The sequence below is a fragment of the Empidonax traillii genome, unplaced genomic scaffold, assembly GCF_003031625.1.
Source record: "Empidonax traillii isolate 1590-97213 ecotype Southwest subspecies unplaced genomic scaffold, ASM303162v1 scaffold1132:size609636, whole genome shotgun sequence".
Lineage (NCBI taxonomy): Eukaryota > Metazoa > Chordata > Aves > Passeriformes > Tyrannidae > Empidonax > Empidonax traillii.
In genome coordinates this window covers 83393-102893 of record NW_020956325.1, presented here as the reverse complement: position 1 = coordinate 102893, position 19501 = coordinate 83393, and the positions used below count along the sequence as shown (strand labels likewise).

Below are 19501 nucleotides of genomic sequence, written 5' to 3'. Positions count from 1 at the left end.
AAAACCCCAAACCCAGACAACTCAAGGCCAAACACTGGTAAGTGAAAACATTCTAATAAATCACTGTAAAAGTTCAGGAGGATTTCAGTTCCTTCGGAGCACAATCCAGCACTCCTGGTTGGGTGTTTGCTGCAGCCTCTGAAATTCCACAAAAAGTGATCTTGTCAGGGTGTGAGCTGCCAGAAATTCAGTTTGGCAAGAGCAATTTGATTGATTGAGGACAGGGAAGGTAAATGTTATACACCTGGTTATAGAAAAACTCTTATTCTAATTATTTTTGTACAAACTTCATTATTCCTTCTGCTACTGCTCTTCCCTATTTAAACCAATTTTACCAAAATAGTCTTCAGTGTCCAAAGCAGAGATAAAAAGAAGAGTCCTGCTGGAATGGTTAAAATCTTCCCTCACACAGTGATTTTTACAGACATGCCCAAGTCAGTGGGAAAAACTGAAAGTGGAGAAGATTTCCAGGAGCTATTGGAGCTCTCAGAAAACACATCCCTGAGCTCCCCTTCCATCACTGCTCTCCTTACCCTGGGTTTGAGGGGACAGGGATGATGGGATTGCAGTCCCTAAAGGCCTCTCCTGGCTTCAGGGTTTCTTTCATGCTGGGCACAAAGCATTATTAATTTACAGTTATTTCATGACTTACCCCTGATATGCCAAACCTGCCCAAATGTTGGGTCTCAGCTGTGGGCAGAGCAGCTAAACCTGGATGACAACACTGAAACACTGTCCATCACCTTCTCTAACAGGGAAATTGGACACAAAGTTAATGTTTCTGTAACTTAAAAGAACAAATCTCTGGTGTAAACCACACCTGGTGGGAACAGATCCCTACAAACTGCAAATATTTACCCACTGGAGTAAATTTCTATAGGATTATCAAAGAGAATATTACCTTGATAAAACATTTCTCCTGCATATAATATATAGATACACCTAACAGGAAAAAAAAAAAAAACCACAATCTTATGGAATTTACCAGATAATTCCTCTCCTAAGCTCTAAAAGCAGTGTGACTGAACCATCTGTGCTGCAAACAACTGTTTTCCTTTTTAATTTCCAATCCACCTTTGAACTGCACAACCCTAATGGCTCCCAATTTTAACTCCATGCACGTTACAAGCAAAAAAAGACGCTGTGGAATGTTTCTCTCTTATCTGGATATTGTCATTTTACCAGCTCAAGCTTCTTAAAAACAAGCTTTTGGCCGGGGAGGAAATCAGTCAGCATCAGACCTGGTGGGGGAACCCTGCACTTGCTCAATGTCTGTGGCTTTACAAAGTTCCAGATGTTCAGAACATTCATAATGCACTAACTCAAACCCTCTTTTTGAAACTTTAGAACGTGCAAATTGCATTAAAACCTCTTTGCCCTCATTAATGGTATTGTTACAATCCCAGCCCTCTGGAAAAATGTTTTTTTGGCATTTGTTTAACTTTTGTGATATTGCCATTTACTCATTTTAACAGCCAGTGCTTGAATCTTAATGCTTTTAATAGGCCTGGCTAACCAGACTACTATCTTTGGGAAATTTATTGAAGCAATTTATTAAATAAGTAGAAGTTGGTTCGTTTTATTCACTTCAGGGAAAAAAAAAAAAAAAAGGGTCACTTATTTATTTACAAATCTGTGTTTTGGGTAAATGTTCTGGTTAACTGCTCTGGGTTAACCCCTGTCCTGCAGCCCTGCTGGGCTGCACTGGGGACACACAGGGGGCTGTGCCATCAGCAGGGTCACCAGCACTGGCCTGCACTCCCCCCCAGCTCGGGGGGATCCCTCTCCCAGGGATTCCCTGTCACCCAATCCCAGCTGTTCCCACTGAACAGAACATGATCAGCCCAGAGGAAAACGGGATGAGGCTGCCAGAGCTCCAACTCTGAACCAGCAGAAACCTGAGTTACACACACACCCCCAGGGGAAACTCAGGGGCAAAAGCTACTTTATATCACCATAATCTTCCCCCCCCCAAAATGCCAAGGAAAAAAGCCAGTGCAATGCAGCATTAATTAATTAATGACATGCTGATTGTGCCACCTCCCTAACTCACACAGCCCGTGGCAATGCCAGTTTATGATCACAGAATAGTCTGGGCAGGAAGGAACCTTTAAATGTGACCCAGTTCCATTCCCCTGCAACCAGCTTGGGTTCTCAAGCAAGGGATTCTTACCAGCTCACAAGTTTTCCTGGTGAACCCAGCCACTCAAACCCACTATTTAAAGCATTTTGTTTCCAAGTTCTGACTCCTCAATTAGCAGCTACAAATTAACCAGCACTAACCCCCCGGAGGGGCTGGAACAAACCATCCCCATCAGCATTAACATCCCTGCCCAAAGCTTATCTGCTATAACAAAAAAAAAAAAAAAAGAAAAAAAGAAAAAAAGAAGCTCCTAAGAAAGGTCACTTAATTCATCATGATGGATTAGCACTAAATTTATAAGCATTAGCATTTTTCTCCTGGCTGGATCCCCTGACTTTGATATGACACATATTGAATGGATCATCTCGGATGCAGCACCAGGCAAGATCTATCTTAATGCAGACAGGTTGGCAACATGAGCCCTAATGGGCCTTATCTTAATCTTGTTTAAAAGCATCTTAGATTTCTGGGTAATCTTTTCACCTTCTGATGTTCTTTTTTATAGAGTGTTTTTTGCTGGAGTTGCTACTGATTGGCACAGAAATGCATTTTTGTTGGGTGGTATCACCGGTTTTCAGAGCCCTGAAAGTGCTTCAGGTTTGCAATTCAGTAACTGTTAAGATTGAGATTATTTAGAAACAAAAAAAAAAAATCAACGTGCCAGAAGTCCAAAAATTACAATAAAAGTTTGAATGTTGTTTGTAAATGATCCCTTTCCTGGCCCAGCTGCCCAGGACAAACCCCTCTCAGAGGTGGGAATGTACAGCTGATGTGTTGTCTTCCCACTCATGTATTTTCCTCCACTGCATTATTAACTCCAGATATTTGCCATACAGATATTTTAAACACTCCTCAATTAAAAATACGTTCATTCAAATACCTGATTAAGATAAAGGGAAATTTCTCCACTGCTGGTTTTTTTTTTTTTTTTTTTTTTTGCATTCACACTGCATCCAGTAATTCCAAATTGAAATTCAATGTACATGCCTAATTAAAGTCAAACTCCATCAAGTCACCTGGATAGATACAACTCAAAATTCAGTGTTTCCTCACTTTCCAGACATATACTTTGTTTTTCACTTATTCCAAACTGAGACTTCAATTCATGAAACGAGTTGAGCCTCCAGAAAATCTGCTTAACTCCTAACAGGGAGGTCTGTGACCATGTGTATTAATCAGATCTTGACAGCCTTGAAAAATTCATTTCAAAGCTGCAGTTTTTTAACGAGAGGCAGCAATTTCCCGAGCAAATCTCCGAAAAACAGTTTGGAAATGCACATATTCTGTGAGATGAAAGAAAAATACCTCCTTTTCCCTGCACTAATATGCTCACATTAGTCTGTGTTCTCAACATATTAATCTCAGAGCTGCAGGCAACCCAATCCAGAATAAAAGCAGTAGAAAGAAAAAGGGCATCCACAGAGAAAGATTGGCAATGTGATTTTAAAATATCATCCCTCAATTGTCTGCAATTTATATTTATCAATACTTTGCCTGGGCTGAGGGAAGTGTTCCCACAAAGAACAAAGTACTCAGCCTGGTGGGGCTGGGTGACCTTTCAGGGAGACAGGAGGGCAGGGAGGGGGAGGGAAGGGTTCCAGAGCTGTCCAGCAATCCCTTTCCTCCTCGATTAAATGGCATTACCACGTCTCTCCGGGCTGGCAATCCTCATTATTAATCTCATCCAAACTTTCAGGAATGTCTGGCAGGTTCTGTAGGATCCACTGCCCACCAGGATACCCTCCCAGAGGTAACACTGAGAACTGAACGTGCCCCAGTTCAATTCTCACACAAACTGCACGTGAGATCTGCCGTCAGATCGTTCCCTTGGCCTGCAAGGGTGGGGGTTTGTGAGCTGGTAAATAAATGGACAGTCAGGAACCTGCTTTTTCCATTGCCTGGTGTGAGGTGGTCACCTTATGGTCGCTGTCAGGAACTGCACTGAAACAGCTCTTGAGACACACACAGAGCCGAGAAATGGCTCTGCCTTGGCAGCCCCACCGGTTACACAGCAAAACATGAAGGGTTTGACAAAACAGGGTTTATTTAACTTTGTGAAATATTCTATATCTAGGAACTTTAGAAGTGAGGGGAAAGGTCTGAGACCTCTGTTTCCACTATACTGGGCATTTGGGATCATTTAGTAGGATTTTTTTAGTTGGTTTTCTTTTTGAGGCTTTTGTTTTGTTTGTTGAGATGATTTTTATAAAATCAGAAATGATTATTTAAAATTTAAGAAGTCAGACCCTTGTAAGGCTTACAAGACAAATGAGTATGAATTACAGAATTACACTGCAGGTTTATATTCCTGCCCATAAATAACAGCAGGAGCTAATAGAGAAGAAAGCAGAAGTACTGGGAGGTACAGATTAACCATAATTAGATATCTGTTGTCAGTGAAATTAGATATTGCATAGTTTGAAATGAAGAAATTCGATTCCTTTCAGCCACTGCCAGTGAGCAATTCCCCTGGCTCCAGAAAAAATGTGCTCCAATCTGCAACGCAGTGACATGGAACAAGGACCAAGAAACAAATGAACTGGATGGATCCTGCATTCCAGCAGCACAGAAAGGACGTGCAAAGGCATCCCTGCTCCTGAGTCACACACATGCACTTCTCTCTCATGATCTGTGCTTACACGGAGGAGAATATTCATTTTTTTAATAAATAATTCCAAATTTTAAAGCAACAATATAAGAAAAAATGCAAATCAGTCTGGTGTTTTTGGGGTTTTTTTTGTAAAACCAATCAAAAGAACTGCAGTCATTACTAAGACACAGCCAATTGATGGAAACCACTTGGTTTGGATGCCAGCAAAACACCCAAGAAATAACAATGTAAATAACAAATATATTGCAGTACAGTTGTTTTCATAACCACTGACGTGTGCTGATGCAGAAAGCAAGTTTCAAGAGGAAGGGCATGGATTTCCTTACCTTGTAGGATGGCAGAAAGCAGAGAACCCCCTGGCCAACCGCCTGGCACACGGAGAGCAGCAGCGACCCCACCTCGTCCTGGAAGTCGAAGGTCTCGGTGTGCTGGAAGGTGGCACAGAGCCTGCGCCCGCTGGGGCCAGCGCCCACCGTGCCCACCCACACCTGGGGACAGAGCCAGCAAAGGGTTAATGCTCCACAGGCAGCACAGGCTGCTCTGAGCTCCAGCAGCTCCACAGAAAGTGTGAAGGAAAGATGGAGACAGTTCTGAGGGAATTCACTGCAGTGCAGGAACTGATGGGACGCTGTTACCATCATATACACCAAGGTAACTTCTCAAGGAAAGTGCCTTGAAATCCCAGAGCACCCTTGTTCTGCACATTTCTTTTCAATTACAGAACGTTTTTCCTTGCAAGGCATTGTTTCTCGTGGCATGGGCAGCACTGGAGCCCAGGAGAGGGAACTGAGCTTACCTGGGAGTTGCGAATGACGTGGTTGGCCTCCAGCTGGATGGAGAACTTCACCCCCAGCTCCGAGGAAAAGGAATCCATGGGAGAGAGTGTTCCAGATGTCAGGACAATGGTTCTGACTTCACTGAGGTCAGAAAAAGCCTAGGTGGGAGAAAAAAAAAAAAACAAACCAGAAATAATCTTGAAAAATCCCTACAATCACTTTAGGTTGTGTATTTGTTATCCCTGCAATGACTTCAGACCCCTTCCCTCACACTCGCTCACCACAGCAGGGTTCAAGCACCAAAAACTGAGCAGGTGGACCAGGCTCTTCTGCCTTGAACTCTTCTTGTGCCTGGGCCATGCAAAGTAGGAGCCTGTGTCTGAATCCTCGTGCTGATTCTCATTCACCCAAGTGTAAGTTTGCTGCAGAGCAACTCTGTAATCATCTGCAAACCTACACAGAGATAAGGGAGTATCAGGAAGAACGGCCAGCAAGCCATCGAATTGTGAGTGCTGAGCTCACAAAATTAAGCAAGTGTTAAGATGCATTTATAATCCAATTATAAATAATTTCTGAAGACAGTGAAGCCTTACAATAATTACTAATCTTTAAATAAGGTTCAAATCAGTAATTTTCATTAACTGCTGGCACCAGTAGTCAAGATATAAAGATGGTCAAATGAGAAATGCTCCACAGAGAAACAAAGCCCATACATATTTCACTTGGCAACACATCTGGAAAACTGACACCCAACCTTCAGATAAATTTCTTCCACGTTTAATTGATGAAATAAACCCCCAGTTTTAGTGGTATTTCAATTCTGCCCACTTCAGTAGGTTTTTCCAAAGCTTGCCCAAACGCCAGCTCTGCTGAGAAGCCAAACACTGAAATGGAGGGGTTCCCATCTGCAAGGGGCAGGTTGGCACAGGATCAATCCCAGGGCAGCCAGAGCTCAGGCTCTGCACTGGCACTGACCTGCTGTTCTCCTTGAAGAGGCACAGCAGCACCATGAAGAGCCCTTTGAGCACTATCTGCGTGGCAGAGCTCACAACTGGCACCTCAACCAGTTCTTCCCTGCCGTGCACGGACACCTTCTCTTCTTTTTCCAGCACGGTAAGGAGATGTTTCTGTAAGAGGCAAATTCCACACTAACAACATTGTAAATATCCTCTCAAAAACAAAGTTACGAGATACCAGGCTGTCAGCTCACTGCTTTAAAAGTTCACCTGAGGTACCTGGAAAGCCAGAGGGGGAAAGGAACAATGCCTTTCATTTTGAACAGCGCTTTTAATGTATCTGGCTTACACAGAAAGCAGGGATTAACTTGAAAATAGGGTACAAACGTTTCAACAGTCAATAAAAGTGCAGCTGGATACAACAGCACAACTATCACTGGCTCAGTGGTTCAATGGAAATAATTGTATGTGATCAATTATACCCCTTCAAACATCGATTCTGCACAAACTCCAGGAGCTCGAGTGGATTACTCCTGGTTTCCATCAGGAATCACCTTCAGACAACTTTTCAGCACTAAATGAAGAGATCTTTTTGCATTTAACTCAGGCACATCTCAAGATGTTTAACAAAACCACTATTCTGTACCTTGGTGCTCATGGATATGGCACAAAACATTACCTGCAAAATGGGAAAAGTAATCCCAGTTATTCCCATTTGGTGCAGAAAGGTGAGCATTTCTTTTCCACTCCACACCTTACAGGCACTTTCAAAGCCTCTCTCCACCAGCTGACCAGAGCTCTCCTGCAGCCAGCTGGAAAAGAGGAAAGCCAGAAATAACTTCAGCATTGATCTGAGAGACATTCTGCAAGCACAAACCTCAGGAATCGCATCAGAGTCCTGTGATGATGGTAAATGGTTTTTTACTTCATCCAAGGAGGGAGATTCTGCTTTGCCTGTTTTTCACTGTTGAACCAACTCACTGAAGTGACAAGAACACTTCTCCCTATATGTTTGTACTTTGCCATCATATAATACCTTTATTATAAATAAAAAGGATTAAAGTATCATTTCCTGGTGATATGTCAGGCCCTTTTAAGAAGTATTTCTGCTGTGCTTTTACAGCCACTCATCATTACCCTGATGAACATTAATTTAGCAGCCCTGTTAACTGCAGAACAAATCTTGAGGCATGAAATGAGAGCTTTTGGTATTTACACACAGAAGGGGAAGTGGGGCAATAAAAAGTGCATATTTCAATCAACCCACAAGTACTGGTAACTGCTGCAGTTTGAAGATTTGCAGGGATTGGTAACTGCTGCAATTAAGGTTAAGCAGAACTATAATTGCATGTATGATGTAAGATGTGGTAGGACTTGCTAAAAGCATGATTTAAACATGTAGATTATCTCATCTGTGGCCAAAATCTTCCTCCCTGTCCTCCATCAGCCCTGCAGGATGACAAGGCCTCGCCTGTCTAGAGAAGCAGCAGGTCCCTCCCTGGCGGGAAATGCCAGCACTGTCGGTTCCATCAGCTCTGAGGAGGCATCACAAGGACAGCTGTCACTGCTGCAACAGTTCAAAACATCCACCTGCAAAAGCACTTCATCATTATCAACTAAAGCAGCGAGGCTTAGTGACTGCTTCAGTCCCAGATCCCCTGCCCTGTCACTGCAATTACCTGATCCACGGGACAATTAAGATAAAACTTGCCTTTTGCCGGGTTAAATGTAAACAAAACCCCCCAAAATGCTGTCATAACAATCACTCCTTGGGCTGTAATTTGCTTTATTTTATTAAGGAACGGGGATCGCAAACACAGGGCCCCGTTTCCTCAAATGTAACATCCAAAAGACCTGGAGCCAAAACTGGGAAAAGGCCACCACGACAGAAATGAAAGATTTTTGCAATGGATAAAAGACTTCAGGAAATGTAAAACTTCTGCTCCCCTGTTATGAACTTCAAACACCAACACGGACTTTTGAAATGGTTTTTGCTGTAAATGCAAATACAAACTTAACACGATGGCTTTCCTAATGGCAAAATACCACCGAGAAAACCCTCCCAGATTGTCCAATAAATTCCATCTAACATGAGGCCATTTGCTTGGACTGTTTTTAGAGCAAAGCAGGAAGCACAAATAAAATCAGCTTGATTCCCAGAAAGGCATCTATGGTTTCAGAGTGAAAATTGGTGTACTCACTATTTCCAGGAAAAGACTGAATGGATGTTACAAACACACCTCCCATTCCAGCAAGTGCATTTGCTGCTTCCCTCACCACCAGCAAATCCCACTGTTGACACAGCATATTCCATTGAACCAACTCATTTGTCCTGGTAAATGTGCATCTCATCAGCACAGCTTGCCAGCTCCACTGGGATATCCTCAAATGCCTCCCCCTAAAGGTCACTCCAGCACCCCTGTGGCTCCAAGCCCATCTTTAAGTGCTTTCTGGAATGAGGGCCCAGGCTCTTTCTTAGTGAAATAAGATTTTTCCTCGTTCCCCACGCATTTGGCAAAGCCATGTCACAATGCAGCAGCATTTTACCCATTACTGGCTATTTACACCCAGGCCTCTGCTCTCCAACAACTGCTTTTCATGCTCTTGGCAGATTTGCCAAGACAATCAACCTTAGTTTTCCTGATAAGGTTGAAAAGCTCGAGGCAATCAAACCTCCAGCCAGGCTGTTCTTATCTTCCACTAAAATTTAACATTTGAAATGGCCACGGCAGGAGAATGAGCTTCTGCACAACAGAAAAAGTCACTTGTCTCTGCCACACATCAACATCAGCTCTCTGGAGCAAGAAAGGATGGGAAAAGGGTGAAGTCCTTGTGCTGTGCTGCAAAGTGCACCAGAGTGATGATCTGACAGGCACTGAATCACAGCTCAATTCACTACACAGCCACTTTTTTTCTGCTTTGTTGCTCAAGTTGGTTCTTCCACTTCACCCAAAAGACTTTGCCCTTGACCCCCCTCTTTCTTCCCAGGCTTCTGTCCCTTTGCTTTGGTCCATCCCATCCCATAATTTTCCACTCATGTTCATGCCTTCCCCTTCCAAGAAGCTGTTTCACAAGGAAAACCAAGGGCATGACTGATAAATTCACTTCCAGTCATGAAGAACTCAACAGATTCCAATCTGATCCCAAGAACAGATTCCAACCTGCTCCAAACACTTCCTGTCTGAGTCTCTGAAAGCATTTTGTAAATGTGAACCAGTCAATGCCTCGACAAAATAATGCTGCTGTTTGTCAAATAAGCAAACAGAAGCGTGCGAAACATAAAAATTTACCCAATGTAAAATATTCATCCTGAGCCAGGAGTCCACGAAAGCCCCATAAAGATCAGCCCATCATTCAAGAGCAGGACACACTTTTCAAACCAGAATTCCAATGCTCCCATTTGAGTAAGACTGAAGTGTTTTTAACAGACCAACCCCCTCTGGATTCCTCAAGTGACCACAGATCAGATGACTGCAGAGGTTGGAGAACACACTGCAAAAAGGAATCTAAATGTAATTTAAAAAACTCTGAATTGCTGCAAAGGCATTAAAGAGCCCCCTTACTTTATGAGGGAGCAGCACACAGCTCTCAGGGGGCCGTGGTCCCTCTGCCTGATGTTGTTGCTGACCATGAAGTCCAGCTCCTCCCGGGCTGCCCTCAGCTGGCTCTCGGTGACCCCGAAGCTCACGGACTCCCGGGCACAGTCCTCGATGTTATGGCCTTCGTCCAAAATCACCACCTGGCCCTTCAGGTTGATGTCCATCTGAAAAAGGAAAATCATTGCCTGGTGAAACAGGGAAAGACACGAGGGAGAAACAGCAACTAACAGGGTTAAAAATGCACATTCTGCATCATGGTGCGACAGAAGGTTCTCAGGTTTTGATCCAATTTCCACAACCAAGGGGGAAAAAAAAAACCCAGGAGTTATTTTATTGATAATATTTTGGACACAAACAATATCTCAGCTGACCATCACCACTGATCATTATGTTTCTAATTTCTTTTTAACCCCAGTCGTTGCAATCTTTGTCACAAACACACTTACACTCTCCCTTATCTGCGGGTCCAGCAGATAATTGTAGGGACAAAACACGATGTCTGCTCCCACCATGAGCTCCCTGGCTGCAAAATAAGCACAGGCTCGAAGCTTCCTGCCCAGGCTCACCAGGTCCTCGATGTCCCAGGCCTGGTGCAGCCCATGTGCAGCCTGCAGGCCATGGTGCTCACTGAGCTTGTGGACACCGTGGTAGTAAGCGCAGGACTTGCCCTGAAAGCAAAGAAGGGCACACAGTGGGTACAGGAATCGTGAAACCCAAGCAAGCTCAAATCCCCCAAGTTGTTACATGCATCTGACTATTTCTGGGGACATTTCTAGCAGCTACTTTTTACGTCAGACAAGAATGAAAAGCACACCGGGTCAGGCAAATCCATGTTCCTACAATGCACATCAGCAAAGGGCACTTTTCTTCTTCATCTATAAACCCAAAACCAATTTAAGTCTTACTAAAACATTAACCTGTCATAAATACTAGTCCTAGCATCATAAGGTTTTCAGTATTGCTGAAGTGTTATCTCCATTTTCTAATGATTCATATTTAAATCAAATTACCAGCAGGCATTTCACCACCGGAGTAAAAAATATTCCTCAGCCAGCTGTTCCACTCCCTTAAATCCCCCTGTGTTTAATGAATGCTCATTTTCTGAGCCTCAATCACTCACGTTTTTTCCTTCCAGCAGTTCGACACACATTTCATTCCTGTTGCTCCCACTGTTGGACACCACGGGGTGAATGCAGGTGTAATCCCTGCTGGACAGGATGGTCATGGGGACAGAGGAATAGGCTGTTCTCTTCAGCTCCCTGGTGATCTGGGCTATCTGCTTGTGAGTCCGTGTCCCAAAAAATATCTTGGGAACAGACAGGCCATCTCCATCTTCCTTCTTCTTTGTGTGACTGGGATCCTTACTGGGTGCTTTTCCAGAGGAGCAGGAACACTCAGTGCAAGGGCCAGAAGACTGCAAAGCAAGATTTAAATTTTAAAAATTAGCAAAATGCCACCGGGAGATGAACGTGGTAAATCAGAAATGCCCTCTGGGGTGGCTCAATAGTTCAATCACCAGGCTGGCCTATCAAGCTGCAAAAATTAAAGTGTTAAAGTATCTTTGCACCTGAAAATCTTAAAAAAAAAAAAAAAGCCCTTCTAGCCATCACAACTTTATCATAACCCAATCAAAGAATTATTAATCGAGGAGAATATTTACACACGTGAATGACACAAACTCTTCACGTTTAAACTTCAGCCAAGGAGACACTCCTGTGACAGAACCAGAGTCCTGCACCTTCCACGAAGGAAATTTGGGATCAGACACCCAAATTAAAACTCTGAGAACATTTTTCCTCAAAGTAAGCAGCAGAAATCGAGACAGTTCGGGGCAATCTGTCTGCAGATAAAACAGACCGTGTCACACACTCTCCATCAGAACCATGTTTGCTGGGCCATCATGCCAAAGTAAATAGGAGAATAAAGAAGCATAGGGAATAATTCTGAACAGAACCTAACCCTGTAAAATATTTGTTACAAGCCATTTTTTTCCCTTCTTGAGAAGCACCACCTTTCACAACATGAAATACCGGGACAACCGACGGGAAGGCGCAATAACTGACACGAGAAGACACACGAAAAAAACAGGAACTCCTGAGCAACACAAAAAGAAGGAGATGCTGTAGTGTCAGAGAGCTGGTGTTTGGTTTAGTGCTGTCCCAACATGTCCTGCCTGCTCAGACACCCCTCTCTCCCCTTTGGATCCACTCAAACACAGCAGGCCCTGCCGGGGGTTCCAGCCCCGCTCTCAGAGCCTCCAGGCCGAGCAGGAGGAGGTCGTGTTACCCTCAGTCCCCTCAGCCTTGGCCACCATCACATATTCCAGCACGGGAGGGAAGGCATGGAAATGGAACCCCCCGAGCTGCCACTCACGGGATAAAAGGTGCACTGATGTGCCAAGGAAACGGGCCCTCAAAGCAGCTCCAGTTACAGCCATGCTGCAATTGTTACATTCCCCTCTCGGGTTGCCAGGAACGGCAGGTTTCATTACCCTGTGCTGCCACGTTAAATAGCCAGTTCCAAATATCCTGCCTTCTGTATTGAATAATTACTTATTCACTGAGAGGATAAAAAGAGGAGTTATGAATGGGGCTCTTGTCAGCAGCCAAGCAGGAAACAGCTGACATGTGGTATATGTTACATGTGTGCTCACACACCAACCTGCAGTGCAAGCGGGACCCCAGGATAATAAAAACCACATCAGCACGCTCACAATTAACATGACCAAAGCACTCACTGTGCGGGGCCTTCACCAACAGGCTTATCTGTTAATTTTTATTCAACTCAGATGGTGGTTTTGGAGGGAAAAAGAACACACAGAAGACCAGGAGGATACTTTAATACTCGGCCTGCCATTGCTGAGCCTCACGTTCAGTTTGCCAGATAAAAAAACATCAGGACCAATCAGGCAGCTGCAACTTTGCAAAAGTTCTCAGAACAACAGGAAAATGCAGTTGAAATTAATATGTGTACAAACAGGAACAGAAGGCTCTTCTGTGAGGGGCTGGAAACACCAGATATGTTTCTTTTTTATGAAAAGAATCAGAAGTGTTCTCATGGGCAAGGCTTATAAATTAAGAGTATTTTACAGGTGGCCTTAAAAGGCTGGCTTAAAAGGTTTGTAGTTGGTGTAACACTGGCATTAGGAAGCACTTTAGATGTTATTCCAGCACTAAAATGTTACCTTTAACTTTGAAAAAAGTTTTATGCAAAGAAAACCCTCCACGATGCTGAGAAAGTTGTAAATTGAGGCTGATTTTATAGTAACTAGGAAGAGTATAAAAGTGCCTGCAGTAGTCAGAGCAACTCTGAAAGCCAGACACCATCAGCCACACACACATTAATAAATAAAACCTCTTTAGAAGGTCCTTCACAATGAAGAGAAACTTTAGGAAAGTGGTTAAAGCACAGTTTAAAAGCTGAGTTTGTGTTCTTTGCACATTTCTCAAGTGTGTCAGCTTGCACTCGAATTCTTAAAATACATCTTAAAAATTTCATAAAAGACAAACTATTTTAATTCTGCATTCCTATAAAAAGAATTTGCTGTGGGTATCACACAGCCAAGCCTAAGGTGGTGTTCTCTCCCATTCCTGCAGCCAGAGGAAGGGGAACTCTCCAGCTGAACAAAGTTACCCCAGCAGCATTGCCCCAAAATACAAATTTTTACACTCATACCACAGAGATACTGATTGAGCCTTAATAAAATCAGAAAATGTTTCAATTTACCTATGAAACAATTAAGCTGATTAGAAATAATTCATATTAAGACAAGAGAAGTGTATTTTGTAACACCCTCTGGCTTCAGGGCTAAACCTGGTTAGAATCTGAAATAGAGACTCTCGTTTGGAAGAGAGGAAAAGAAAGATTCTCCTCCACTTTCTGCAGTGGTTAATCAGAAACACCCAGTAACAGATGTTGTTAGAGATCAGATACCAGACTATATGGACCTTAGGCTAATGCAGCTTGTTTTTCCTGTGTCAGGGAGAGATAAACCAGCCTATCACATCAATATTTATATGGGCAAAACGTGGAAGTCCGATTAAAAAGGGAATAATCAGGTCCCCCAACCTGTCCTGCGTGTAAAATAGAGCTAAACAAACACTGGGGCTGTGATCTCTGAAACACAAAGAGGTAAGAGGAGTTCTTCCTATCTCCATCTCCATTTCCCAGTTACAAAGCCATGTGAACGATGGAGCAGTGAATGCCCCTTGTGTGAAATATCACACAAGCACGATCTGGGGAGATATCAGCAGTGACATTAGCAGGGCTTTTCAGCCCTGCTTTGGAAGCTCTCAAAGCCCAGCATTCTGCTGCTGCTGCAGCCTCTGGAGCCAAGCAACACAAAGCAGCTGTTTATGCTCCCCCAGTCACCAGCAGGTGAACCCGGTTCAATATTTATCACAGGCTTTCACAGATCACTGCTATCCCAGCAAACGTTTTAATTAAGCTGGAACTCGCTTCAAAGGGCTCATTCAAAACGTCAATCAGCAGAAAGGGGATCAGATACGGTGTCAGGTGAGAGCCTGTAATACAAATCCACAACTTTCTTCAGCCCATCGTGGTAAATTAGCCCGCTCTGGAGCGCAGACCCTGATTGTACCAGGCTGCCAGTGCCCTGGAATGTGTAACAGAAGTCACCCAAGGCCCATTGTGAAGGTTGTAAGCAATATGTTAAACTGCAATGGGCTAGCACATTAAGACAGATTCTTTTCACAGCTGTTTTTTGATACACCGAGTGTTTGTTACACTACTCTCCATTTACTGTTTACTTTCTTTACCTGCTGGAAACGGGGGTTCCTCGGCCCAGCTGCCCCAGTTTCTCAGGCCATTCTGGGACACAAGGAATCAAGAGAGCACCAGCAGGGTATCATTTCCCACTTAAACTCACAGCAGAACCGCCCTGTCCTGCAAGAATTAACAGCAGGAGGGCAGAGATGGATTCCCAGGCAGCTCAGAACAGGCTTGGATTCTCACCCCCAGGATCCACAGGTGTTCTGATGGAGCAACACTGAGCAGCACCTCCGATCCTCTTACAACAACCCACCCACCCATCTCTCCTTTGGACACAAACAGGACTTGACAAGGAACTTATCTGCAAAATCAGCCCCATGGTGGGCACATTACAACACACACAGCTATTAAAATAAAGAGGTTTTTTAGTATTTTCTTAAGTATTTTCTTACTTAACAATCAGCTGACCTATACTAAAAGTTTTCAATTTTCTTCACTACAAGAAATTTCCACGAGTTTTAACTCCAGTTTTCCACGTACCCACACCAAAGCACCAAAGGAAATTTTACAATCAAGGAAGGCAGAGAGGCCTTTTTATTTGAGAATCAACAGCACACTCTGCTGGCCTGTGGATTGCAGACCATCAGCTGAGGCTCAGGGGCACACAAAGCATTTCCAAAGAGCTGCTGGAAGAATTGAAATGTGCGTGGAAAACAAACTTAATCCCAAGGTTGCACAATATCTACAAACCCTGATTTCAGCTGATTTCCACGGGCCCAGTTTCCAGTTCCTCCACAATGTCATCAATCTACTAAAGGCTGGAATATAAAATATGGATCTAAACCTGCTGTACAATTGCTGTCACACACTGACAGTTTACAGGCTGAGTGCTGGGCCACATCTTGTGCTATTGGGGAGCCTTTAAATATTGCTTTTAATTGCTCTTGAACAACCACTCCTGCTGTAAAAAGTATTGTTGCATCACTTACTGTCTGGGGAGAACAAGTAGCAGTTTTCACCCTTTTTTCAGAGTGAACAGTGAGCTCTCCATTTTTCCTCTGATGATAAACTTCTAAAGCATCGACCAACTGGACTCCTCTGGCCAAACAGTGGCGTTTTCTGACCTGCAGGGGACAAAAGGAGTGTAAAATGCTCTGGGCAGGAGGATGTGCTCCCTCTGCAGGGCTTTGCTTCAGCTCTTTCCCACTGAGGCTTGTTCTAGCAACACCGTGCACCGTTAATGTTTGACAGCAGCTTAACCAATTTTAGCCACAAAAAGTCTTTGAAGATTTAATTACAAAATATCTGTAACTACTGCTGGGCTTTTCTGCTTTATTTTCTCACTGTCACAAAACTGAGAGACTTTATAGTGCTATATAGATATAAGCAGAAAACTTTCTCAACAAAACCAAAAAAGCAAATTCAAGCCATGCTGATGTAAAAACTTAATCACAAGTGCTCTGCAGCAATGGAAAAGCTGTTTTAGTGCACAAGTCCTCAGCCATGGGGTACCAACCCTGACACAGATGAAAACACAACAGAAATATTGCACTCCACACACTAGGCCAGAGATACCAACATCAGACAGGAGAGAAACCATTTCCAAGAGCACTTTCAACTCTACAATCTCAGACTTCGGCTTAGTATCCCAGATCAGCTGGGGATAAACATATTTTGGGGATACTGCTTGTTTAAATAGGCAGGGTATGGTTTAGGACAGGCTATTATGAACATTTAAATGCAACAATGGACTCTTTTGTAACGAGTAACAATAAAAATGAACAGAAACCCGTCAATCTGAACTGTGACACGACTCAATTATTGTCCACACCCTTCTGTGTAACACTGATTGGTATTTGACAGCTTGGTTTAGATGCACCTGGATTATTTTACAGCCAATAAACTTTTTTTCACCTGCTGCTCTGTTTCCAAAGGACGGATCCTTTTCCTGTCCACTTGAAAATCATCACTCTCACTGTCACGTAGGGATAACTTCTTTTTGGCGGCCAATTTGGAAGCTAGAGTTTCATTTTCCTTACATTCTGTAACTCATCAAAGAAAAGAGAAATGCATTAAATAAGGACAGCAATTTAAAAACGGATTTTACTATAAACACACGTGATGTGGGTAACTGCACTGGACATTCCCAGACCCATTAATCACCACACAGATTTCATGCAGGGCAGAATTCTGCAGCACTCTATGATGATGGCAAAAAACCACACCCCTGACTTGAAAGCAAAAAGACAACTCTCAGAACAAATTTTTATCTGGGTGTGCACGAAGTTACCTGTGTTAGTCAGGGGGCTTGCAGGTTTGGTGGCAGTCGCTGTTTCCCCGTTGTCAGAACAAGAAGCCCCAGGGTTCACACTCGCTGCAGCCTCGTTGCCCCTGGGCTGGCAGTGACACGTGCAGGGACAGGGCGGGGGCGGCTCTGCCTTCCTGTCCTGCTCCCAGGAGCGGCTCAGCTCGCGTTTCTCTGAGGGACACACATGGGCTGTCACTGAAACCACGCAGGGTTTCACAGGACACCCACACCGGCACAACAGCCGAGGGGGAAGCTCAGGAACCAGCTGGAAACCCGGGGTCTCTGCAGAGCTGAGCGAGTTCCAAACACCCCCTGAGGAACTGCAGTGCAAAGAGCTGTAACCCCCTGAGAAATGAAAACACCTCTCTCCTTCAGTGCCACCCACACAACTGCCACCCACGAGGATTCTCCTCCAAAGTTCCAACAGCCAAACAATTCCCTTAGGAGATCCAAATCCAGCTCAGCTCTGCTGGCCACCACTGCTTTGTGCTGCCGGTAAGGTAAGGTGTGTAATGGTGCACAAACACCTGAGATCCAAGGCTGATAAACGAAATTAAAGGCTGATCAACAGCAGCAATTCACTGTTTTGGTAACAAAAACTGTGCAAGCAGCCACTAAGACAACTCACCATGCAGAGACTGCTGCCATGATAATGCAGAGCAAAGTAATGCCAAGCTTTTCCCGCTGCCTGTAGGGCTCTCCAGCAAACAGTGCTGCCTGGTGTTTAGACCTTTCACAATCTGCAAGGAGAACAGCAAGGGCAAAACCAGAATTAATAGATAGCAAAGCAGATGTCTTTAGCTCACCTTAGAAATAACTTCTAAAAGCAGGTCAGGACACCTGCTGTCCTATGACAAGTAGAAAACCAACCCCCACAGTCACCTTTAATAATAACAACCAAACCATTTGTGCCACAGAGAAAAATTAAATGGTTAAAACTCCTTAAAAATATTTAAATGTAAGTGCAACAATTCATTTTTATATATTTTATATATATATATTACACAACACACAACTTGGTTCTTAGCACAAATGCTCCCAAATCCAAAATGCCCCTCAGCACTCCCTGGGCACGCTGCAGATATTGCACAGCACAGCTGTTACAACTGACATTCTCAACACACCGGAGGCTCTGAATTTAATATATCCCTTTTTCTAAGTGCTGATAGAGAAACTGGAATTCCAAAGAGTGGGAAACACTCCTAGTTTAGGAGGCAGTGTGAGCTGTACTCACAGCATTCATCATGGCCAGCTGGGAGGGGTAAGCCTTGCAGGGGAAGAGGATCTTCACCCCCCCAATGGTGTATTCTGCCCTCTCAGAAGACATTGCCAGCTCTTCCTCCCCTTTACTTCAGGTTTAGAACTGCAATTAAAAATTAAAATATTATTAGCAAGTCAACAGTAACAGCCAGATAAAGCCTGAAACAACATATAACAATAAATAAGAACATGGAAAAGCAGTTAATCTGGTAATGGTTCAGGACAACAACAGAACTGAAATGCAGGGCTTGGTCCTCATTACAAACAAGAGCAACTTGCCACCAGCTGATGAGTAACATCAGCAATTTAAATACACCCACGATGGACTGCACACACCGGTTCAGATTCCATCAGCCAGCCTGGAGACCGCTGGGATAAAAACTCAAAGCCAAAGGGAAAAAGGATTTTAGGATTTTTAGTTACTAAATATCAGCCAGTCTTTCAACTCTGCAGCTCCACCAGCCTGAACTCCAAAGACTCAATTGTCAATAGTAGCTTGTACCACCCCTCTTATAACAATGACAATGAAACTCGACACTGACCTTAAAAATGTTTAAAAATGAACACTTTTCTTCCACAAATAACACAGTAATTACTCGGGGGGAAATGGGGTGTCAGTCACTTTACTATTCTGTGATTATTACCTTGAGTCTCTCTCACTGTGGATAATAAAAGACAATTTCCCTATCGTGCTAAAAAATTGAAATTACTCAACTAAAAATGCTGAAGAGGCACAGAAGGCTTCAAAAGATACTATATTTTTTAAACAACACAGGGTTTTTTTCTTCTTACAGGTTTTCAGCCTTGACCAACAGCGCACGTTTAAAGTGGCAGATGCCAGGCAATAAATCAACTCACTAACCTGTGTCCTCATCTGACTTTTAATTAAATACATATATCCAAAAAACACCAATACACGGCATGATTCAGCTTCATCACCGAGTTTCTCCCCGGGAAAACGCAATCCTAAAAAAAGGTTGCTGGCGTGAGTTTGTAGCCTAGGCAGGGTGGATGGAAGGACCCCCCCCCACACACCTCCCATGAAAAGGCTTTTCCCCACAAATTCGGGGGGTGGGATCCTTAATGAAGGATAACTCCGAGTTAAATCTGCCCGTGA

The 19501-nt window shown here is 43.6% G+C and overlaps 1 protein-coding gene across 1 annotated transcript in view; it reads right to left on the bottom strand.

Moving 5' to 3' along the window:
- The window catches only part of BRIP1 (BRCA1 interacting protein C-terminal helicase 1), a 42623-nt gene extending 23271 nt beyond the window's left edge, over positions 1-19352 (bottom strand). Inside the window, exons 1-14 of the mRNA XM_027905228.1 lie at positions 19247-19352; positions 18359-18487; positions 17753-17864; positions 17107-17295; positions 16731-16858; positions 15806-15940; positions 11206-11499; positions 10532-10753; positions 10050-10249; positions 7166-7298; positions 6506-6657; positions 5812-5983; positions 5551-5688; positions 5081-5242 (exon numbers count right to left, since the gene is read on the bottom strand). Coding sequence (XP_027761029.1) covers positions 5081-5242; positions 5551-5688; positions 5812-5983; positions 6506-6657; positions 7166-7298; positions 10050-10249; positions 10532-10753; positions 11206-11499; positions 15806-15940; positions 16731-16858; positions 17107-17295; positions 17753-17864; positions 18359-18451 — 2130 coding nt within the window. The 5' untranslated portion in view covers positions 18452-18487; positions 19247-19352. The remainder of the gene's footprint in view (positions 1-5080; positions 5243-5550; positions 5689-5811; positions 5984-6505; positions 6658-7165; positions 7299-10049; positions 10250-10531; positions 10754-11205; positions 11500-15805; positions 15941-16730; positions 16859-17106; positions 17296-17752; positions 17865-18358; positions 18488-19246) is intronic.
- Between the last annotated feature and the right edge of the window lie 149 nt (positions 19353-19501).